Consider the following 25,101-nt stretch of genomic DNA (forward strand, 5'->3'; position numbering starts at 1 on the left):
GGAAAGTGAACACACGGGGCATTTTGTGTACGCTGAGATCAGCTTGTTTGTATGGAAGAGGATTAGTGCAATCCTACTTTTTTCTTACTTTAGTCTCAGAATTCTGACTTTTCTCTTAGAATTCTGTGTGTTTCCAGAATGATGCCATTTTTCTCATAATTCTTACTTTAAACGTTTAATTCTGACTCTAAACTAAAAAAAAAAAAATAGATCCTCCCAGACTTAAAACTTTGCCTTTCTTACCTTTTCGCTCAAAAGTCTAAACATTAATTTCTTGCTTTAGTGACATTCATTTCAGAATTCTGACTTTAAAGGCAAATTTAGATTCCTTTCAGAGTCTTTCCTTTTATCTTTAGAATTCTCAGAATTCTGACTTTGTTTTCTCAGAATGCTGCCGTTTTTAAAAATCAAACTTCAACAAAATCATACTTTAAACTGAGAATTCTGGCTTTAGACTCAAAATTCATTCCTTTTTTCTTAGAACTCTTACCTTAAACTCAGAATTAATTTTTTCGCATATATTTAGAATTTTTGTTAAAGAAACAGGATTATTTAAAAACTTTAATTTCAAATTCCTGACAATTAAGTCAGAATTCTGAGTTTAAAGTCACACCTCCACCCCCCTCCACTATATATATATATATATTTATTTATTTATACATATATACAGTAAGTCCCCAACATACGAATGAGTTCTGTCCCGAGAGTTTGTTCCAGTTTGTTCAACAGACATTGTCTAGGTACTAGGAGACACACACAATTGGCTATACACAGTATCGAATTAACATGTTCCATGATCTTGTTCATGTTCTTTAGAATCGCATAGATGGTTGAACAATTCATCTCCGCTGCTTTTATACTTGGTTTTTTTTACTGTGGCCTCAATCCCCTTTTTTCTCTAGTTTGAGAATTAGTGGGAGACGTTTTATATGCATGTGAGGGCAATCATTTGACTCGTACTGTAGTGACAGGAGAATGGTTTGATTAGACGTATGAGTGAGTGTTCAAATGCATGGGGGGAAAAAGCACGAAGGGACATGAAGTGTGTATGTATACGTGAAAACCCTGCAGGTATGTGTGCAACCCTAGCCCTGTGAGAGTCTAGCGTGACATTTCACAATGTACTGTTTTTTTGTTGTTTTTTTTACTTTCACTGTGAGGCCTCGATTTTTTTTTTCACATAAAAATTAAGGAAGTCAAGGATTATCTAAAAGATATTTATTAGGACATGAACAGAATTAAACATTTGGACTTATACACACACACACATACATCTGCAACGTAACATCAGCTGGCATTCTGCTCACATGCTACACACCTGCAAGGATATGAAATCATTGTGCACTCGATGGTCCGGGTCATCAGCATAGCTCACGCAGATGTTGCTTTAACAGCTGAGATGATCCTATATGATACTTCTGTTCCTGGTTTTAATCAGCGAGCAGTAAGAACCAATAAACAGCCCTGATTAACAGTAGATCCCGGCTAAAGACATCCATTTGACACAGTTTGTGTTGTGCTTTTTTTTTATACAAATTATTCACATAGAGCAAACAGGCTAAATGGTGCACACAAATGTCACAAGAGGATTTCAGATTGAGGGAGCAGACACACAGGACTGTAAAAACACATCACCTGGAAGGATTTGGAAGAATGAAGGACTTCCAGGAAAGTATTGTTCATCGCTCTCTCTCTCTCTCTCTGTCTCTCTCTCGACTCACTCCCTCTCCCTCTCTCTGGGAGTATCTGGGATCAGCTCCAGCTCTTGTTCCCATATGGCCATGACCTTTCAATTTGTAATTTGCCTTAACACTCATGGGTCAGCGTGCATATGTGAAAGATTTTTAACCCTTTTCTATTTCTCTCTCAATCTCTTTGGCTCACTTTATTCAACGTTAACAGTTCTTTCAGAAAAATATTTTTAAAAACGACATAAATTATATCGTATAGAGATGCCAACATTGCTACTAGCATTTGTTCGGTTTGTGTCCAGATGTGCACCAAGCAACTGTGAGCAAGCAGTGAGGCAAATCTGGTATTAAATTATAAATATTCTACCAACAAAAAACACAACAGTCCCACTTTTTCATTTTCTATTGGCTTGCAAGATTGATGCTTGTCAAAGTTCTGTGAGCAAAGCAATAGCACGTGCTACAAGATACAAATGTGCCTCTTTCACACCCTTTCCCCTTCTGTGAATTTTCACTCATTTTACTTTTATTTGATCTCAAATTTGTCTTGATTTAAAAAAATTTAATGTTTAAAACTTCAAATGCTATTAAATTTGTAACACTTTGGCAAAACTGTAGATGCTGGCACATATTTACGCTGTTTTAAAAAGTGCTATTTACTGTACATATGTTAAGTCATTCTCTCTGGTCTTAATCTGACATCTTTAAGAACTTTCTGATTCCAGTACATCTTCTGCAATATCCATTGATCGATCCTTCCATCCATCTTCCCACCCATCCATCCATCCTTCCCAAAACCTGACCACCACACTGCAAATGGACGGTGCTCTGAAAACCAACACTCTATCGTTCTTGCTAACAAGCAATCTATTATGACCCTCCATTATCAACACTTTTTTCTTCTTTCCTCCTCTTCGGAAAAGATCTGTGTGCTCGAGGTGGGCCAGCAGGAGCCTATCACCAGCATTTCCCCTGAGGAACATGAGAGGATTTCACCCGTCTGTTCGGGCTGAAGATATCGCTCACTTCCGTCTCCAACCTCACCCCAGGCACCTTGAAGACGGATACGGCTGACAGAAAGAGATGCGTGAGAAAAGGACATGAATCAGATTTCACTATATTAATAATACTATGTTTTACAGTAAGTCTTTTTTCTAAAGGAATACTTGGTTAATTGTTTTAAACTAATCTCAGACTACTATAGTTCTTACCACAAACTGGAATTTCAACATGTTATCCTGTTGAGAAACCTGTTTTAGTGGAAGTCTATATAATGGAAGTTTTGTGTGTGTAAATGTTAATGCGAAACATAACGTAATTTGGTAGCATGGATTTATAAAATGTTTAGACAAACCGCTGTGTAAATTAAGCTCTGAACCTTAAATTTTCTTTGTTCTAGTTGCTGTAATTGTATTTAATTTCTTGGATTTTATTTTTTTTAATAAAAAGTGCCTTAATATTTGGCATGTTTATGATTTGGTGTAAGTATTTATGGGTGGAGACTCTGGTGTATAATTAGATACAGGAGCCTGCTTTAGTGCTACTGTCCTTACAATTTTTAGTTTCAACCGAATAATCTGATTGGACGAGAGGCATTCCATGAATGGTGACAAGGAGCATTGCAGCATCGTGACCTTTAAGTACAGTATATGTATCATTCCAGCTGCCTGCCAAAACCAACAACACATTGTCTCATTAGTTATAGCTTCTAAGAGCTTCTAAGCCATTCTGAATTACACCTGAACCGTCCATGTTGTTCTCTTCATGGCCAACGCGAGCTAGACAGCTAACTAGCTTTTAGCAAAGAGCTGAATCTTACATCCCTCTCTAAGCCCTGATCAAGGGCGCTACTTAGAAATGAAATAAGAAATGTCCACACTGTGGGACAAATAAAGGTATATCTTATCCTACTTGGTGTGTCAAACAAGGGATTGTACACCCTACATAGTGCACTAGCTTTCCATTTAACCCTACTTGGGATTCAACCCCTGGAACTGGCCGCGGTTTGGAAAATTATAATCAATTTGCACTGAATATCAGCACGATATGTTAATTTTTATCGTTTCTTATCTGGTTATACAACTAGCATTACCATTTTTTCACACACACACTTTAAACTAGGACTTCAATTCTTTTTAAAACAAAGTCTACATTGAATCAACAGCATTTGCCTTTGTTCTCCTAGCATTTAGCCACACATTGCATCTTTCCTCAGTACAACATAAGATTGTGCGTTTACTGATCCTATCCTAGTAATTTACTGAAAGTAGTTTGAAAAGCAGCGGAGGTTTCCTCTCACGGCGTGTGGGAACACTCACTGTCTCGCAGCTGCGTCACGGGCGGTGGCAGAGTGTTGAAGTAGGGATGGTGTAACGCATCCTGGGCCGAAATCCTTTCTTTGGGAATCATCGTCAACATCTGCTGCGCAAGGTCCTCCGTCTTATAGGGTAACTGTGCAAATCTGAGCCGACACACGCCCACACACACACACACGCGCACACACACACGCACGCACGCACATGGAGGCAAAGGTATAGGTCAGGCTATTGCTTGGGAAGTTGCGGCTGGGGGTGCTGAATACACAAAAGACCCCACTGTTCTCTCTTGGAACGAACACAGATATGTGTTCACACACACAACTGATATTACCTTTTCCAGACATCTCTGAATTGCTGGGGTTTGCAGGGCAGGAACCATTCTGTAAGAACACACACAAAACGCTCTCTCAGTGTTTGGAGAAAGCTGAAACCGGCAGCTTCTACCTCAGGCATCCTCGATTAAAAACCTCATTCCCCCATCTCCCGAGACGAGCGTGACCTTGCACGCCCTGGAACCCACACGCTTGGCTGTGTCATGGACACATTCTCTCTCATGCCTCCCTTTCCTCTAGGTGGACGGCCACCCAGTCTCTCCGTCTGTCTCTCTGCCTGTCTCTCTCTCTCTTTCTGTCTCTCAAAGCTATGCTGTGTTCACCTCATAGCACACCTGGTTGCGGTTGTGTGTCTGGCCTTGTGCCTGAAACTGACTCAGACGCTCAGAGAGCGAGAGAGAGATTGTGCCATACACACTTGCCACACAGCATTGCTGCCATGCTCACAGCTTATTCTGATTTGTGTTCATACAATACAATGGTGCAAGTTCTTCTGGTTCTATCATTAGCCATAATTATGAGGCTGTTAATGCGAAAGCATTATGTGTAGTAGCATTCAGGTTCAAAAAAAAAAAAGACATCTTTATTGTTCTCATTTTTCTCCCTCCCATATCCAAAACATGCTAGTGTGTGTGTGTGTGTGTGTGTGCACATGTGCTTGTGTAGTGCTCTATGATAGATCGCCGTCCCATCTGTTATGTATTCCTAACTTGGGTCCTCGTTCTAAAAAAGTCCCCCAAAAACGAAAAGGAAAAAAAAAAAGATACATAACTGATTATGTCTGCTTCACTACACTGCATTGCTAACAACTCGAGAAATCACACACAGCTAGCGAGGAAGAGCTAACTCCTTAAACATCATCATTTGTTGCAAGAAGATTTTTTTTTTTTAATAACTTTGTAAATGTATTTCATTCACGATGCATTAGTAAGATACACACATATGCACACACACACTCACACTTGAGGAAAGTCCAGGCACACCACCTGTGTCATCACTTTGTGTGTTTTTTTATTTTTTTTGAGTCATGTCTGCTTGTAGGAGACCATTACCACCCCAGCACACACCCCTCCCAGTTTCCAGTGTGTCAAGAAGCGTGTTTGTGTCTGACTCTAAGGTGTGAAGTTACGTTGAACCGTGTTAGCTTAGCACCTGTAGCGAGTGTGCATGCAATCACACACACGTGCGTGTCAGCCAAAGGGGCTTCAACGGTACTCTGTGAATTTTTCTGCTGCACTAGCTTGAGCAAATGTGTATGTTTAATGATAAAAACGAATGGCAGACTGTATATGCGTACACACACACGCTTGCATACACACACACAGTGTTTGTTAAATGTTTTTAATATATAAACCAGTGTTTTAATGCTGTAGTAGGCAATCTACAGCAATCTTTCTCTTTCTTTCTTAATCACTTTCTTTCTCTCTTACACACACACGCTTAAGTTTAAAGCATGGATGACCAACAATGAGAGGTGTGAGGCAGTAAAGCGTGAAAATGAGCTTATCATTAACCCTTACTAACACTCACGATGAAGCTGAAGGGCCGGAGAGCGGAACAGGAGGCGCCCACTCACCCGCTTTGTAGTTCGGGAGCTCGCTCACTCCTGGCCAGCTCTCCTCCGTGGGCACGCCGAGAACCTGGAGAACGTATCGCGGTGGAGAGAAAGAGGGGAGGGGCAAGGAAAGGAAATGAACGGTCAAACAGGAGATTAGATCCTGCTCTCAACATGAGGCCACTGCTCCTCTAAAGATTTAATGTGTAACTTTCATGAATAGTATGAAAGGAACACTCAGGTGTATTTTCGATCAAATTATTTGTGTGACTCATCTATAGAGCAGGAGTGATTAGGAGTGACAAGAATGTTAAAAGGTTTCCTTGGTCTAGGGGCAGTTGTCGATTAGGGGAAGTCGATTAGGTTTGATTCAGACGGTTTATTGGGAAGTTGGAAAGCAGGATTAATATAACTTTTGTTGGCTGAGATGCAATTAAAAAAAAGCTAGCTAGATGGGTCGAGCGATGTATATTTTCCTAAAATCATCAAAAAGAGCAAACTATGGGTTGTTCCCCCTAGTGGGCCGTTAGGTAACTGCAGGGGGGGGGGGGGGGGTTATACTTGTACATTATATCAAATATGTTTAAAGCTAAGAAGTGCTACTTCGTTTACTGTTCATGCTCTGATCAGCCATGTTGTGTTGACATCATATGTCATCATTGAGTATCATTGCGTCTTCAGTTAAGGGATGTTGCCTTTTGTTTCTCCAACTCAGAGGTCAAAAAATTGGATGTTACCTAAAACATATACCCATGGTTTCCTTCCTTGTTTGCTCGTTTTTTGACTGTTTAATGCAGTCCATATTTAAAATTTGCATATTGTGTTCTTCATGCCAAACCAGTAAAGGCAGAATCAGCATAAGGCACATGCACAAATATGACAACAAAATAATATAGACAGCATGCTTGACAGATGTACCGTTTAAAAAAATTCTACCTTCCCCATTGGCTTTGCTCATACTTAAACAGAACTAAATCACGAAGTTAGAATTCAGTTAGAAGTTTGAGGGGCTTGCAAGTGAAACAGGATAAATGATTTATGCAGAATAAAGAACAGAGCTATGAGAGTAAAATCTACCTTCATTTTTTCTATATAATCCCCTGCTACACTAATGCACTCATCCCAGTGTTTATCACTAGTGCTTGGATAGTTTTCTCAGTGCGCCAGAGCCATGATCGGACCGCCTGCTTCACGTTGTCTGAAACACTGGCCTCCCAGGAGCTCCTTTAATGGCCCAGAAATCTCTTGGAATGAGGTCAGGACTGTATGTTGGAATGTATGATTGCAATAACTTCCAGCCACGCTCCTGTTTGTGAATGATTACGTGTACAGTTCCCACAGACAGATGCGTCTCTTACGCAACTTGGCAACAAGTAATCTGTCGATTTTGCATGGATCAGGCGTTCCACTTGCTGAATGTTCACAGGAAAGACTGTAATGGGCTCTGAGCCACATCGGCCGGGATCGTCATTCATGGACGTATGGAGTCTCATCACTGTACTGTGCTTGAAGTCTTCTGTAAATGTTAATCAGTTTATGCATTTGTTCGTTACAAATCCCAGTTTGACTTGAACGCCCCTCATAGATCATCTTTCAAAAAAGTCTTCCTGAAGCTGCATGATAACCAGTGTTGTAAGCAAAAGATGGAGAAATGTCGCAAATATCTCACTTATGGGCTTTAACAAGAAAGCTAAAATATTTTTTCAAAAATGCAGTGAAAATATTGAAATTTAAATTCTTGTTACAGATTCAAGTGGTAGAGATTAAATTGAAATATTCTGGAGTATTCCTTTAATTATATAATTAATTGTCGTTTTCATTTTTTGCCTGTGTTATGTCCGGGTTGAACTTGCAGGTGATCACACAGAGTATACGCTTACTCTCCAGATTTTCACCAACTGCTCGAAAACATCAGCCACACCAGGGAACGCCGGCACCCCCTGTAGCATCTCGACGAAAATGCAGCCTGCGCCCCTACAAACACGGAGCAACTGTTGTCATTTGCAAGTACTCGTAGCTCAATGTGTTACATGTGTTATGCACATACGAAGTGTGTAAGAAAGCCTCACCATATATCAAGTGCTGTAGAATAATCTGTGGAGCCCAGGAGAACATCAGGAGGTCTGTACCACAAGGTCACGACTTCTGCTGAGTATGTCTGGCATGGGATCGACTTGGACCTGGCTAGACCTTACAGAATAAAAAAAAAGAAGGAAATGTTACAGGGAATGCAAAAGTTTTTTAATTAAACACTGGCGATTTCCAACCACAGATATTCCACTTTTTTCTGCACCATTGTGTAAAGTTCTGTCTAGAGAGTTGTGTGTAAAAATTCCCGAGATCAGTTGTATCTAAAATGCTCAAACCAACAAATATGTGAAGGTCAGAGTCACTGAGATCACATTTCCGAAAAGTGATGTCAAAATATAATGATAACTCAAGCTCTTGACTTTTAGCTGCGTGATTTTCTGAATATTGTTGAAGCCACATGATTGGAAACTGCATAAATAAGAAGGTATACATTACATGTATTAATACTTTAAAGCTGACCTATTTTCCAAAATGTACATTTTAGTCATTTTTAGACATGCAGATGAGTCTCGAGTGTGCATGTACAACTTAAAAACATGAAGGAAAAAAAAACTTTCCCTGCTTTTTGTCCATTTTTTTTTAATGGTTCTTACACAAGCCAATTAAATTTCCCCATTTTTGTGACCTCATATTAGAAGATCCCCTTCCACAGCTCATTGCTCAGCTCTGGACGGGGCGTGTCTCAGCAGAAGCGCATTTAAATAAACACTGAAATGCCGTGTTTGATAGAGGAGTGAAATAAAAAGAAATAGAGGAAATTATGATTTAATGATTTCATTTAAATGTGTTTCACAACCCACCAAAGTCAGCGAGTTTGAGCTCGCCCAGGTAGCTGATGAGCAGGTTCTGAGGTTTCAGATCCCGATGCAGAATCCTCCTGCTGTGGATATACGATAAACCTCGAAACAGCTGGAACATGAAGATCTGTCAGAGAAATATATATAGACACACACAGAAAGAGAGAGAGAGAGAGAGAGAGAGAGAGATGTATTTCGTTTCCTGGTGTTTTCTTTCATATACTTTGATCTCAACAAACATGAAGCCAATAGATCTTACTTACACGAACATTCCATGGGTGAAGGCCTCCTGGATGCTGGATCATATACTGAGCCAAGTCGGTTTGCTGAGGGAGTCACACAAATCGGAAAATGATTGAAGAACAAACCCTGGAGCTAGCTTTTTTTTTTTTTATTATCTGTTGTAATGTGACTGTTTATTACTGTATAATGTTTTGCTGAAGGTTTTTAATCTCCCATGAAAGTTTAGAGAAGTACAAACATAAAGGCAAAGAACATGGCGGTGGTTTGCACTCACCACGTACTCGAAGACGAAGGTGAGGGATTCACGTGTGTGGATGATGTCATGGAGCAGGACAATGTTGGCGTGTTTGAGGCCTTTTAACAGAGAGGCTGGGGGAAAAAACATGCATGTACGTTTTTTTAGACTGTATTACATGAGTTGGTAATAATCAATTGATAATTGATGAGAGTTTTATTACCCTCCCTGATTGCAGTGAACGGAACGCCCTCCTCGGTTTTCATTCGGATCACCTTGAGCGCCACCAAGTGTCCATTTATCCTTACAAAATAGAACAACATTATAAAGACTTATCATGTGCTGAATACCTTTTTAATACTGTTTTTAATCTTTAATTAAGACACATTCTACCCTTTCTGTTGGAAAACAAAAAATCTTTATATGTTAGATCTTACTTCTAAGAATAAAACACTCAAGGATGTACTGTTAGAGAAAAATAATCAATGATTGGATAGTGTGATGTGGCCATGGTCATAAAGTGTTACTGCTACTACATTAAGCTTATTATTATTTTTTTAATGTAATGAAGTGTTTTGTTCCTTTTCCAGCACAACAATTTGCCAATAATATTTATTTTAATTAATTATAATATAATTAATTAATTATTGTCCAGAACGTCCACACAATCAGCTCAAATGTATGTAATGACACTATTTGCAGAATACAAAAGTTTGTGCACTTCTTCACCATAACAGAGTGTTGAAATGCTTCGTGGAATTCTGTCAATATAATTAAAGTGCAGATATTTTTTCTGACGTATTGCATTGGTTCGATTTGTTGATGTTAGAAAATAAATGCATTAAAATGTTATATTTGTCTATATTAGGAAGCCCTTCCAATGTATGGCTTCATGCCTACTTCGTTGTAATGCACCCTAATTCAATGAACTCATTGACAGAGCGGTCAATGAGTTCATTAAGTTCACATTAGCACCGATAATTACACCGTCTTTATAGAAATTAGCCGAAGGCAATACTACGAGACAAAATGTCACTCACTGAGAAGGTCTATCACTTTCATGTTCAGATCAAGGAAAACTGACTGCATCAGTTTGTCAGCCAGCCAGCAGAGGGCACCTGCATCAATCACTATGCTGCTTCTAATTTGATGGGGTTTATTTTTGTTCCAAGTCCAAGTTCACACCTTGAGAGAAGATTGTGGCAAGGGAAAAGTAGTAATCTATTGTGCAAGTGTCGTATTGTCCTATTTTAGTCTTTTGTCTTGACGTCAATGGCTCCTCGCTCGACCAGACGAAGAGGGAGAACAGGTTTGCCATAAATTCACAACTGATGCAAAAGCACCTCATTTGACTACAATGCAGTAACAGTTTTCCTGTTAAAACACACAGATGTAAAGGTGATTTTGGCATCCTGTCATCTTCCTCACTCACCCATGTCGTTCAGACGTCACTCATCTCAGGCAAATTCCCCATCACAGACTAATATACAGTACTGTGCAACATCTCCCCCCCCCCATTTCTTCCTATTAAAAGAAATAAAATTACTAGTCACCGGCCTGATCATCTGTCATCATCTACGCCTGTTTCTCACTGCTTCATGTCTTGAATTAGACTTTTTTTATGCTTGAATGATTCATAGGTCACTGTGTGGTGTAACAAATAAAAATACATTCCTCTGAAACTGCTCAGGTACAAGGACTGTACAGAAAATGAGAAACAAAAACTAAAAATGCTAAAAAAAATAAAAAAAAAGCCGTCAGGAAGCCTGGAAATTCTTTAATTACTTTCCCTTTCATCAAGCAATTACTTTCACTGAGGCATCCATTTAGAGGCCAGTGTTGCAAAAACTCAATGATTTTTAGTTAGTTCCTACTTGTACTGGCACCACTATCCTCGGGTAGTCGAACAACATTGTGGGTGATGTAGACAAACTTTTTTTTTACTGAAAGTAGTTGGAAGTATCCCTCAATCCATCATCTTATCTTGCAGGAGGGCTGGAAATTGGTTTGGCAACACCAGTCAGGCTACAGAGCACGCCTTTGGTGGGAGGAAACCGAAGTACCCGGAGGAAACCCGCCAAGCACAGGAAGAATGTGCTACTGTATCTCTACGGGAAAATGTGCAATCTTTACCCTGGAGGTGCGAGTTGCTTTTTAAACCAAAAATTCTTGGATGCCATTGAAGATCATTAAAGAAGTTAATTCCTTATTGTACAGTATTATAATGTAAGTTGTTCAGGAACCTTTTACAACATCATGACACCTCCTTTAATGGTAAATTAACATGCATATGCAGTACCAACCTGCTTATTCCTTTGTATACAGTAGCGTACGCACCCTCTCCCAGTTTCTCCAGGTTCAGGTATGAATTCGCCGTTCCAAACTGAAGACCTGCGTTCTGCACGTGCATGCAAGACACACTAAGTTATCTAATACTCTACACATATTACGTTTATACATCCATATGCATGTTGGGCTGGTAAAACTGTAATCATTTTGAAGAATGTGTGTGAATATGTGTGTGTGTGTGTGTATGTGCCTGTGTGTATGCTGACCCATTGAAACTCTGGCTGAAAGTTCTTGCCTCCAAGTGGGTCGCTGTTGCTGCGTCCTCTCTGCGCCCGGAGCCTGCGCACTTGTAGAGTGTGAAACCACTGAGGCTGGGGAGTTTCAACACCATCCAACTCTCCCAGCTAGAGAGAGAGAAAAACAGAGAAGGAGAACGAAAAAAAGAGATAGCGAGACAGAGATAGCGAGAGAGAGAGAGAGAGAGAGGACAATTGACAATAAAAACATTGTAAACCCTAATCAGCACCTGTGAATCCCTGCTGTCTGTCATTTCCGATGTAATTCTATGTTATTGTTTGATGCTGAAAGATTTAATCATCATCATCATCAGAGAGGAAATGAAAAACAAGAAGAACAGAGAGTGAGGCAGGAAAAAAAATCGCGACAGAGTGGGAGTCAGTGAGATGTTGATACGGATGAAAAGCTATTTATATATATATTTATATATATACACACTGTATGTCTGGAACAGTATCATCCTGCAGTTATGATTATTTTTTCCTGATAAGCTTGCCTAACAACATCCAGTACAGTGACATTGTCTTGGTGTGGCGGTGCATAAATGTGTGTGTGACTCAACTGTTGACTCGAGTCAGTCTCAAGTCCCTAACTGACTGAAATTACTGAGATGGCATGCAGGAAAACAAAGCCTTGCCTATTCCAAGAGTCATGCATCATTATTCTAAAGAGATAAGGATTTTGCTTTGTCCTCTTGGACGTCTTGCATCTCTCATTTTTGGAAAAAAAGATACTAGCATGTAAAACACATGGAACATCATGTATCATGTATAGACTCTTTTAATTCAGGTATGATGAGGAAATGACTGCTTATAGCTGTCATAAGTACTAACAGGAACTAACTCTTTATGCGAACGAAGTGTCATTAGATAAACAAGACAAAATATTGAAATTACAGTCATATAAGAGAAATAAACCCACAGGTATGTGCTGTTATGGGAATATAATCCATGTCATGGTCTAGCAGTAGTGCTGGTTCATCACACCACCCTGATGTTTGATTATTTCCATAACAGCATGTCCTTTGGTGTTTTTTACTCCTTATTGAAAGACAGATTACGTTAAACTACATAGGTACTAGAATAAAAAAAAATACCACAGCTAGTTAATTTATAGCAAGGATCCTGGTTTGAGATTCATTCAGACACATAAACCCCAAATTTATGTCTCCTATCTCTGCACACATTCACGTTCACAATTAAACATTGTGTTCTGGTTGAAGTGCGGCTGATGGAAACCATCGTAAACCAGTCGGCTTAAACACAAGCTCTTAAAGCGCTCTGTGATAAATAAACCGAAGTGACTAAAAACTATTTATTGGCGAAAGTGCCTTCCGACCAAGACGTGATATAACACTCTGGAGAAACTTGTTAAAGTTTGGGCCATCAAAGCAGAGAAAGTAGTTTTCGGAATAATTTAATGGGCATCACTTCTTATCTGAGTGGACAAGACAATATATCCTGAAGCAGTTCCTCATCCTCAGCCATGAATATTCTTTGTTTTTATACTACCACTAGTCAAAAGGTGTTCTCGTTTTCTGTCGCTATCGCCTGAGCTGCAAGAATGCAAGATATTGTAGCGTTAATTATAATAACACATGGTAGGCTTTCTTCCATTTATAATTACATTTATACATTATAATTCACACCACAAGTCAGAGGTTTGGACACTGCTCACCCCTCTTGTTACAATTTTCTCTAAATAAGAGATTAGGCCATGAATAAGAAATGAAGCAATGTGTTAAACACAATTTACTGAATTTTTAGCAGCTTAGTAACAAGTTACAAACCAAAGCAGGGGACATAGACAGGACTATTGTACAATATTTGATCATATCTGGCTGAATGATTTCACCATCTTAGAGCCCAGACTGTTTATATCCACAGGGACTCAAAGGAAACTATCCATGTGGCATTTTGTTGCAGCACACAGAAACACAGAACTGACTTTTGCTCCTCAACAGCACTGTGTAGAATGTGTCAGAGATGGGTATTTACATATTTCTTTCACCATGTTTTTTTTATAGATTGTGATCATGCTTTCATTGTCTTTATGTCCTCACTCCTACTGTCTCCAATTCCTCCCTCTCACTCCATCCTGGTCCTCACTCCAACTGTCCCCACCTCGTCCCTCTTATTGCCTCCATGTCCTCCTATTTACTGCCTCCATATCATCCCTCTCTCGATGTCATCACATTCATTGCTTCAATTTCCCCCCTCTTACTGACTCCATACTCTCCCTCTTACTGCCTCCATGTCCTTATGCCACGTCAAATGTCTTCCTTTTTACTGCTTTAAATGTTCCCCTCTTGTTTCCTCCATGCCCCTCCTTGCATTTGCCTTCTTGTCCCCTTTTTTAGTGCCTCCAAATCCTCCCCCTCAATATTTCCATGTCCCCACTCTCACCTCCATGCCCCTCCTTCTTACTGCCTCCATGTCTTCCCTCACTGCCTTCATGGCCTACCTATTACTACTTTCATGTTCCCTTTCACGGTTCCTCATGTCTTCCTTCACAATGCCTTCATGTCCTCGCTCTCACTGCCTCTATGTACTTTTTCCACTGCTTCATCATCTTCCCTTTTACTGGCTTACTGTAATTCTTTTCACTACCTCTATGTCCTTCTACAGACTTCCTCTAATTTTCTCCCTCTCTCTGCCTCACTGTCCTTTTTTCCACTGGTTCAAAGTCCTCCCTTTCACTGCGTACGTGTCCCTTTCATTGACTCTATGTCTTCATTCCTACTGGATTTATGTACCCCTTCTCACTGCCTCAATGTCCTCCTTTTTCATTATAAAGTTTTCATATGATGGAGAAAAATCACACCTAGACAGCATTATCCTCAGTCCATTTTTATAGCAACTTCATAATCTAATTACTTTGAGCTCATTTGACACATATTGACAAAATCTAGGCCAGTGAATGTTACTGCTTAGGGAAGTGCTGTTACAGGGGAAAAAAAAAATTATGTGATAGCAAAGAGGCGGCACAGTGGTGTAGTGGTTAGCATTGTCGCCTTGCACCTCCAGGGTCTGGGTTCAATTCCCGTCTCTGTGTGCATTGAATTTGCATGTTCTCCCCGTGCTTGCTGGGTTTCCTCCCACAGTCCAAAGACATGTAGGTTCAAATTGCCCGGTGTGTGCCCTGCGATGGATTGGCACCCTGTCCAGAGTGTACCTTGCCTTGTGCCCTAAGTCTCCTGGGATACGCCCCAGTGACCCTAAATACAGGATTAAGCAGTAATGACGATGTGAGTGATTGCAAAGATGATTTCCCTATAAGAGCAGCTTCCAAAGTGCACTTTTGTTCATATTTTCCAATGCTCACAATTTTTTTAATTAATTAAAGAATACTGTATGTCTCTGTTTATTTATATAGTAGTTACATTTTATATTGCAGAAAATTCATGAAACAAACTAGTTCCAGCTATAGCGATGTTAGAATAGCTATAAACAGGCAACATGCATTCCTTCACCAGTCCCTATTTTTTTTTAAAGAAAAAAATAATAATGCAATTACTTGTGTTAGATTGTAATGAAAATATTTCCCTCAACCATTAAATGTATAGTTTCCCTGTCACTTAAAGTGCCCATTAGCAAAGACATATTTGCAGTATTTGGTTTAACTAGTAATACTAACAGCACCCAGATTAGCATAAATCTTTACATACTCTCCATGGAAACAGTGTCTTTGTTTTCTGCCAAAGTGTGTCAAAGAAAGTCACAAACCACACAAGAAGATCAGTGTAAACTCTCTTTAAAAATATTTATAAGCAAATGTGTGGTGTTTTAGCTATGCTAGTGCAAAATTAGCAAACGGGTAAGCTTTACTTGTTAGCAACATTAGCGGTATAGAGAATTAGCAGATTTATATCACCAAATGTGTTTTGTATAATTTGATGTATTTACGGTGAAGAAAAAATTATTTAAACAAGGAAAATGTGGCAAATTTTTTTGACAAAAAAAAAAAAAAAAAAAATTATATTCTGCCACACATCCTAAATCCTTTAAGTTGCTTTATGACAACAGTTTTATATGATGATATCCATTATTAATTTTTCTTTTTTACGATTATTATTTTTTTAATGTTAACCTTTGTAAAGTTTTCTATCAGGACAAACATATTTAACACTAGCTGAAGTTTACCGTTTGTAGAAATAGTTAAAAAGTTAAAGCTAAAAATAAGCTGATGAGCTTTAAGGTGATCAGTGATAGTATTATTTCAGGTTGAAGCCCACATATGTGTCTGTCTGTCTTTCTGTATGCCAGAACTTTTGACTCTTAACTAATTAATACAAAGAAATAAAATTTTGTAAGGTTGACTGTCTTATGCCATGTTTACGCCAAGTTGTACTTCTTTCATCGTCTATATTCGTATATATTATATATCATATTAAAAAAAAATTATCCCTGGTAATTGGAGAGTGAAAAAAAAAGTAGAGTGGAGAAGTTTTGTCCTAAAGCGACTCCAGCGTGTTAAAATTTACTTATACCACTTCAGCACTGGTATTTCAGGGATGAAAATATGAACTAATCCCAGTAAAAATATTAATTTAACCTTTTGTAAATAAGGCCTATTGGTGTAGCTGTTTGTTTACATTAAGCAAGTAGCTTATTAGTAGCTTATTTTAAAGTAGATGATTAAATCCGCCACACACGTTCCCCCCCCCCCCCCCCCCCCCCCCCCCCCCCCCCCCCGCCCCGATTTTCTCCATAATTTAGTCGAGTCTTAATGTGGAGCCTCCCCATCACTAGGGGGCTCCATATTAAGGCTACTACTACCACTCAGTCGGGAGGGCCGAAGACTATCACTTGTTTCCTCTGAACCACGTGACGCCAGCTGACCGTATCTTTTCGAACTGCTTGCTCACGCACCATTGGGGGGCGGCGTAACACACTCGGAGGACAGCGCTATCCGCTCCTTTTGCTTGCGTGAGCTCACAGACGCCCCTGATTGGCTGTAGAGCCGTCATCAATGTGTGAGCCAGAAGTACCTCTCATCCCTCCCCGCTGAGAGAGCTCGGCCAATCAGCTTTCTCTAGGCCTCCGGCTGCGAGAGGTTAAAGCATCACCCAGGGATCGAACCAGCGATCTCCGGGTGAGCACTTTACCACTGCGCCACTCGGAGGCCCATAAGTTCACTTTTACTTAACATTTAGATTTCACTTACGGTGCAGGTTAAACCTTAGGCAGATACATAAGTACTGCAAAAGTTTTATTAAACTCTGTTCAGCCAATTTTGCATGTTTCTTTGACTTAATGTGGCACATAACTGCTCATAACTTCACTTGTACTTGACAATTAGATTTTATTTATAGTGCAGCTTTAACGTCAGGCAGATATCTAAATATTGCAAAAAATCATTAACTTTTGTCCAGCCAGTTTTGCATGATTTTTTGGGTCCTCCAATGGATAAACAAAGATATCATTAAAAGATTGAGTTCTAACCATACAGACAAAACCTTTCTTTTATTTCTATAGATGCCTGAAATTTTTTTCTCTCATTAATTTCATGTAAGAGAAATAAAGGTGATTCTATCTAACTTGTTTTAAGGACATTCGACAACAGTAAATGTAAAAATAACTGTAGAAATCATACTAAACAAACAGAAAACTGCAGCACGGGCAAACTGGAATGTGCTGTTAAGAAATAATCGTATTTGTAGTTGTAAAACTAACTCTTCTTCAGGTTGAACCACATTACTTATATTATATAGCATTACTTGCTAAAAACGAATTAGTTTGAATAAACTTGTTCCCCAGAAGCTTCCATTTAGCATCCTTAAGTGTTCTTTTATTTGACCCCAGAACACAACAAACTAGATTCTGGAGCATTATCTCTCGCATCCATCATTGGTACCTCAAGGCCAGGCAGAGCCGAGACGCTCCAACTACTTGTCGACAACTTTTGTACTCCCAGCTCTTCTTTTCTCTCATAAACAGGTTCCTGCCTCTCCTCCAGCTCTTCCCGTCTACCACAACACCAGCAGCATTTTCTCGCACACAGAGAACCCAGGAACCGGAGCCTCCATGGCAAGTCCTCCATTACTGTGTTTCTGGCTCTGTGGGCAAGCCTTGCTCATATGACTAGAATAAGTATGTGTGTGTGTGTGTGTGTGTGTGTGTGTGTGTATTTTTTGTACACAAGCGCCTGGTCTTATGACCGTTACCCGTTTATAAGAGCGAAACAAACCCAGCCATGTTCTCTTTGCTAATTGGAACAAGCATGTCTATTCAAGCATACAGTATAGAGAGAGAGGGAGAGAGGGAGTTTAATATGTCTGATAGATGGAGGAATGAAGAAGGGAGAACAGATAATGTCGAGCACACAGACAAATGTGAATTGCTTGGGGGAAAAAAAACAGATCATGGCTATTAGGGTCACCATGTCTTTTTTCTTATAAATAAGGAACAAGAGACTTGGACAATAATCAGCCTGGTGTTTTAGTGATTAATTTTCTATAACCGCATTTTCTGACCTGTTTAATTCCTCTTGTATAGGTTGTATCTATTTATAGCTACATCTAATGTGCTGAACAAATTACTTTCCCTAATCACATATGTCACGGATTCCTATACTAAGGGCCGTTAAGAATGGGGTCTTGAGCAGAACGCACAGTTTGCTCTTTTGTTTTATTCGTTAGTTTTACAAATTAATATCTATTTTGAAATAAGTGCGTCCGAATGTTTCCTTTTTTTTGCTATATCCTTTCTGATACATGCTGTAAAAACTCAGAAAACAAACTAATTAATAAATTATGCAATAAGTAAAATAATTTATTTATCACAGATGGAGAAATGAAGAAGGGAGAACAGAAAATGTCAAGGACACAGAAAAATGTGAGTTGCTTGGGGGGAAAAAAAACAGACCATGGCTATTGCGTCCTGAAGGATTTCTCATTGTGGAAATCCTACTGATCCTTCCACAAATGATATGTAAACCCTTGTAATGAGCCCTTCCTGCTTTTTTTTTTATCACTTTTTTCCCTCCCAGCTGCAGTCCACCTTTGTCAAGACACACTCCTGGTTATATTCCTGGTTTACTCAAGCTTTTCTTCTAAGTTGCAGTTCACTCCCACCAGTTGGTACTGTATGTTGCATCTGTTTGTTCATCCAGTCTCCAATGAGCCTACCTCTCTGCTCTATAAATGCCACAATCACAGTTCACTCTTTGCCAGATTGTCTCTTCACACTGTTTGAGCTCATCCGTCATCTTCCTGTTTTGTAATTTGCCAGTGATTCTGACTCTGCCTGCTTTCGAACCTGTTCTCTGCCTGCTCCTTCACAGTAATTCTGCAAGTTTGTCTTTATGTTTGACTTAGTATAAAATCCTGTCCAGTCAAGTCTGGACTCTGCCCCTGCCCTGTCTCCCCATAGGACATATTTACTAGATATACCACCTTTTGGACTGTTTGTTGGAATTGGATTGTGTCTCAGCCTCTGATCTAGTTGTTTACCTGATCTCTGACCATTGTTTGACCTGTGGGTCGGATTCTGTCACTGTCTGTCTGCTTACACTCTCAGTGTTCATCTATTTGTTTTGCTGCCATCTGCTGTACCTGTCTTTAGCCCCAGATCACTGTGAACAACCTCGTTGGTTTTCCTAGCCTCACCTCCTACCTAGCAACTTCAGCCACTCACTCCTTACCTGCTTAAATAATTCCCTTATATTTAGGAATTATTGCACAAAATGAATAAAAACTGCTTTGCAGTCAGAGCTGTTGTAATTGTATACTTTATTAATTGATACCTGCTTGACAATCACATTTCAAACGTTCATTGCTGAATATCTTTGTAATGAGCACTGGGTTGTGATGTCGCAGAATAAAAAGAACTGAGCATGTGTACAGTGTGAGCAGTAGATCAAACAGAGTGAGGATATGGATTCTGTTTGAGAATAGAAAGATAGAAAGAGTGAGGATAAGGGGAAGGATTCTATTTGTGTCCGTCTTTAGTCATCACTATTCAGACTCATTCTGCATGTTTTTGTACGGAGACACGGTCAGCAGAGCTGAAAATAAAATGCCACTCAGTCTGGGCAAAGGACAAGCCTCAGCAGGAAAAGAAAAGGAGGAAGAATTCAGCGTGTTTCTGGAAAAAAGTGCTGTGGTGCAGTTTCGTTTGCTGTTTCATTACATAAATTATGGAAACACACACAAATCTATATGTCAAATATTCCTCTTTAGTCATGGCTAGTTGTCTATGTAAAAGGTTTCTTACCTCCTGATAACCCATGTGTCTCTGCTTCAGTCCTGAAAAAATGACAGAGGGTTTTTCAATACAAAAAGAAATAATGAAAAAAACAGATACATTGCCAAATATAAAATTTCACAAGCACATGAAAACGATGAATAGAAATGGAAAGCCTTGACCAGAAGGATATTTTTTTTTTTTGAGGAAAGGATAAAGAAATAGATATAGAAAGACATTGAAAAAAAAAGGAAGAACTGTGAAGCGTTAAAAAAAAAGGAAAAGGAAAAAATAAAAAACATAAATAAAAAAAAAAAGAGTAAAAAAGCCCAACAAGAGAACAGAAAAGAAAAATTAAAAGAGGAACAAGAATTAATATGAGTAAATTTAAACAAAACATTACAGGACAAAAAAAGAAGTAAATAAAAAAGAAATTAAATGTTTAAAAAATTGCTTTAAAAAAGGAAAAGCAAAAAGATGCAAGAAAAGAGAAGAGTAGAGAAAAGATGTAAGGTAAAAATAGAAAAGCAGATTAGACTAAAAAGGAGAAGATATTACATAATATTTTTTTAAATAAAAGAAAATAGAAAAAAGAGAAATTGAGAAAAAACTAATTTTAAATAGGAGAATAATGTAAAAGCATATTAAAAATACAAAGGACGAGAAAAAGTACATGTAAAATGTAATAATGAAAAGTAAAAGAAGATAAAAGGAGAAACGAGGAAGAGGAAAAGAAAGTATAAGAAAAAACAAATGTAAAAAAAAAAGAAAAAAAAGAAATTGGGAATAAAGAAAAAATACACCAGTTAAAAGACAAGTAAACAAAGTAAAATAAAAAAAGATGAAGAGAATAAAACAAAACATGTGGTGTGCCTTGTTAAAAATTATGAGGGGGAAAAAAAGTTAAAATTAATAAAAGAGAAGGAAAAGGTTTTCACAACTCCAGATTAATAATACACAAAACATTTTTGCCATAATAAATATTCTAACTCTCAATGGATTTTGCTGTTTAAATATGACGATGTGTGTTTGTGTGTGTGTGTGTTTGTGTGTATATGTTCAAAACTCCAGCTGTAATTTGTTAAAAACTCATTTGGCACTGAATGATGGTGGGATCATGCGAGTGCGACAGCGGCTATGATTCAGTCACTAAACTGCCAGAGGTCAAAAATCAGACAAGCAGGGCTCAGGACGGAGAATTTTATATTTAAATAGAAGGTCAGTGTGTAATCTGGGGCTTTTCTTTCTAAAATCATCTTGGACAGAAGAAAAAGAAACATTTATATTCCAAACACATTTACATTTACAGGAGCCCTTCCCTGTGCAATACATTTGCATATTTCTAACGTGACTGGCTTGCACAGTTTATATTGCAAAACCATTGTTTGTAAAATAAAAGAAAATTAGTGCAGTCTCACAATTTCTCCAGTCTTCTCACATAAATTATTTCATGGACATTTTACAATGTTAACTGTAGCTATAAGCGGATAAAAGAAATGTCGTTCAGGGTTCAGGGACCTCCAGACTTTACAGACAATAAAAAATAACTATAACTTAGCATTTAACTGTGATCATAAAAATATTATAACAACCACTTGGGACATGTTAGCAACATCAATCAGCTGGAATTCCAGACCCTGGGACACCTAGCACACCTTAGCAACCAGCTGGGACCCCATAACAGTCACCTAGTAACCCCCTAGCAACCAGCTCGGACCCTAGAGCACATGGGCCCCAGAACTAGGGACAGCAATGAACACCTGAGCAACCAGCTGGAACCCTCTAACAGTGAAATAGCAATACACTAGAAACAAACTGGGACTATAACCTAGAAAGCCTAGCAACACCCTAGCAAAATGCTCTACCCAATTACCTGAGCCACCGAGCAACACCCTGGCAACCAGCTCAGACCCCCATAAGTGGGACACCTAGTAACACCCTAGGAGCAAGCCAGGACCCCATAACCTGGGTCACCTAGCAGCCAACTGGTAATCCATAACAGTGACCTATGGCAACACCTTAGCAACTAGCTGAGACCCTATAACCTAAGACAACTAGCTACACCTTAGCAACTAGCTTGGACCTCAAAACCATCACCGAAAACACCCTAGCAACCTGCCGGGACCCTTTTATGCTGGGACACCTAGCTACACACTAGCAATCAGCTGGGATGCCATAAGAGTCACCGAGCAACACCATAGCAACCAGCTCGGTTGTCATCACCAACCAATAATCTGGGAGACCACCTTGCAACCAGCTCGGACCGCATAAAAAGTCAAGCAAGCAATACCCTAGCAACCAGCTGTGCCCCCTCCTTAATCTGACAGCCCTAGCAACCACCTCAATACTGACAAAGTGAATTAATATAAGAGGAATAAACCACTTTAGAATGTTTGTTACTTGAACATTGTCAGTAAGATATGATACCGTTAACCACCATTAATTATTTTTATAGAATAGCATGCCATAACATCCCAATAGAATCTTAGTTGTCTTTCTCTGTGGTTCTTCCTCTCACTACATTGTCAGAGAGTGCGAGAAAGCAAGATCTCTGTATCCCTTCGTCCCTAATTTCACTCAACTCTCCTCATTTCTCTTCTTTCCATCAATCTTGCCTTCCAGCATCCTTTTCCATTTCTCCCTGTTTTGTTCCCGCATGTTCCCTTCCTTGCCTCAATGGCAATAATTGTTAGTGCTGCCACTCTCTCTCTCTCTCTTTTTAGCAGTCGCTCCCATGTTCCCTGAATAGCCTGCAGGGTTTGCAGAGCAGTGTTCAGAGTGTAGGCAGCAAGACAGAGAGCGAGAGAGAGAGAGAGAGAGAGGGAGAGAAAATGTTAAGTGTACAGCAGTTACTACCATGTGAAGCAGTGTTAATGCTTGAACATGTGGATTAAAATCCAGTTCCTTGTTTATTGCTGTGAGCTGATTAAAACTGCCAAGCTGCTACATAAAAAAAAAAAAAAATGCAACCAGGATATTGTTTGTACGCCTCACACACCAAGTCAAGGTAGTGATAAGACTCTACAGGAGCCTGCGGCTGGACTTATATCCGCGTAAAATATCGGTACAAGATCATTAATCAACCTGTTATATACACAAGATGACTCTTAGCATTCCTGACATGCAGATTGGAAATGCTACGTGCATTCAAAAGCATATAATTATGAAATTATACAGAAATACGAGTGCTGCCAGGGTGAGCTCACAGCCTGGTGCACTGATAACCTTCAAGGCTAAAGGTTCGAACCGTGCGTATACTGTCTTAAAGGAGACACGAGCAACTAAAGCTGATATATTTTAACCATAAAGTCACAAATCGACAAATTGAGTGACTGAAAAAAATATTTGAGTGTATTTTATAAGGTATGAGTCGAGAAAGTCACTCGAAATGAAAGGAAGATAGTGTTGCTGCAGTTGGTGTAGAAACAGGTGGCTTTAAATTCCACAATGAAGACAAAATAAAAGAAAGGAAATGAAAAAAATGCAAAGTGGGTGAGGATAAGTGGAGAAATGAATGATGAGGGGAGGTTACAGAAAATGTATTGCAAAAGGAAATAATTTTTGTGGATGAAAAATACAAAAAAGGAAAAATTTAATTTGCAATATAGATTTGGAAACAGGAAAAAAAGGAATCGAAGGAAAGTGCTGAGGAATGAAAAAAGAGGCTTTGAGAAGGAAAGAAATGACAAGAAATAAAACAAGGAAACAAGAAAGGTAAGAAAAAGGTCAAAGGAAATCTTTGAGAAAGTTATTGTGTTTGGAAAAGAGGGGAAATTAAAACAGGAAGTATGAAATGAGTACAAATAGGAAATATTTTAAGGTTTTTAAAATACTTTTTCTAGTTTGGGAGCAGGAGTAAGTACGTTTCACAAGAAAAAGAAAAGAAAAAGACAGTAAATTAAAAGATATAAAGGGAAAGGAAAGAACACTAAAGCAAGAGGAAAGAAAAAGGAAAGAAAAATGGTTAGGATAACAGGGGAAGTAAAGGCAACTGGAACAGGATAGAAAAGGAGGAGAAAGAAAAGGAAGAGGAATGTAAAAAAAAATATAAATGAAATGAAAATGGGTAAGGGGGAAAGGAGAAAGGAAAGATACTGTAAGGAGAAAAGAACATTACAAAATGGAGGGATAGTAAAATATAAAAGAATGAAGAGAGGAAATTGCCAGGAAAACCAAGAAATAAAAGAAGAGGATGAAGAAAAAAATTATTAGGAAAAAAATGAAGTTTTTCCAAGTTAAGTGCATGTCCAACGGAATCCTCTGCACGTCACACAGAATTATTTTTCCACCTTTTATCTTCTTGTCCTGACTCCCTACATCATCTCACCCTTTTACCTTCTTTCACATCATCACCTCTCTCCTCCTCTGCGTGTGTGTGTTTGTTTTGCTGCAGGTTCATTTCCTCTCTCAGTGTGAGGACAGATTTACAGCAGTGCTCAGGAGGTGACGGTGGAGCGGCGGATGGATGGATGGATGGATGGATGGATAGAGAGGAGCTCTGTACTCACCCAGCCGCTGGAAGGCTTCAGTCGCAGCGTGTCGGAGGTTCTGCATGCTGGCCGAACGATCCAGTGGTGTGAACAGCTGTGGAGCCTCACAGTCCAGGACACATCTGGAAGGAGATTGTGGACATGTGAGAATTCACCTTGTTCTACTTGTAGCCACACAGCAACAGTAACAGCAGCATCGCCTGCGTGCACGCCAACAAGTTGTGCTTACACACACACACACACACTCTCTCTCTCTCTCTCTCTCCCTCCTTTCTCCTGCGCAATAGCTCTGTGTGTGTGTGTGTGTGTGTGTGTGTGGTTCTAGCCAATCAGGACAGCCGGATGGGAGCCACCACCCAATTGGCTGAATCAGGAACGAGGCAATGGGTTGGTGTTTGTTTTGAAAAGGTGGGAGCCAAGTGTGTGCACTGTGCAGTGTACGTGTGTGTAGGAGAGAGAGCAAGACCTGTTAAAGGGCAAATAACACTTGTTTGTATAAATGTGCACCAGCAAATGTTATCACTAAAACTGAACTGCAAGTGCGCGCACACACACGCACACACACACACACAAACAA

The 25,101-nt window shown here is 39.3% G+C and overlaps 1 protein-coding gene across 4 annotated transcripts; it reads right to left on the reverse strand.

The window, feature by feature from the left end:
• Positions 1 to 1,209: 1,209 nt before the first annotated feature.
• cdk15 (cyclin-dependent kinase 15) lies at positions 1,210 to 24,771 on the reverse strand. Of its 4 annotated transcripts, none has more exons than XM_053497583.1 (14): positions 24,543 to 24,771; positions 20,065 to 20,096; positions 11,818 to 11,955; positions 11,566 to 11,660; positions 9,486 to 9,565; positions 9,302 to 9,396; positions 9,048 to 9,110; positions 8,788 to 8,911; positions 7,966 to 8,086; positions 7,777 to 7,870; positions 5,918 to 5,981; positions 4,341 to 4,389; positions 4,010 to 4,152; positions 1,210 to 2,761 (listed from the first exon to the last, which is right to left on the reverse strand). In XM_053497583.1, the coding sequence occupies exons 1-14, from the start codon at positions 24,586 to 24,588 to the stop codon at positions 2,649 to 2,651; spliced, it is 1,257 nt and encodes a 418-aa protein (XP_053353558.1). In that variant the 5' UTR covers positions 24,589 to 24,771; the 3' UTR covers positions 1,210 to 2,648. The 4 variants fall into 4 exon arrangements, 3 of the variants coding, with proteins under 3 accessions (XP_053353558.1, XP_053353557.1, XP_053353559.1); XR_008360762.1 differs by having other exon boundaries at positions 2,629 to 2,761; positions 5,872 to 5,981; XM_053497582.1 differs by lacking the exons at positions 20,065 to 20,096; positions 24,543 to 24,771 and adding an exon at positions 17,705 to 17,890.
• Between the last annotated feature and the right edge of the window lie 330 nt (positions 24,772 to 25,101).

The sequence above is a fragment of the Clarias gariepinus genome, chromosome 6, assembly GCF_024256425.1.
Source record: "Clarias gariepinus isolate MV-2021 ecotype Netherlands chromosome 6, CGAR_prim_01v2, whole genome shotgun sequence".
Lineage (NCBI taxonomy): Eukaryota > Metazoa > Chordata > Actinopteri > Siluriformes > Clariidae > Clarias > Clarias gariepinus.

Bases quoted from the DNA above. Each gene is read 5' to 3' on its own strand.
- cdk15 (XM_053497582.1), bottom strand. From the start codon at position 17,890: ATGGAGGACTTGCCATGGAGGCTCCGGTTCCTGGGTTCTCTGTGTGCG. The intron at 7,871-7,965 runs GTGAGGCTTTCT...CCGTGTTTGTAG, and splicing joins TCTACAGCACTTGATATATG to GGGCGCAGGCTGCATTTTCG. The intron at 5,982-7,776 runs GTAAGCGTATAC...TACGTTCTCCAG, and splicing joins AGTTGGTGAAAATCTGGAGA to GTTCTCGGCGTGCCCACGGA.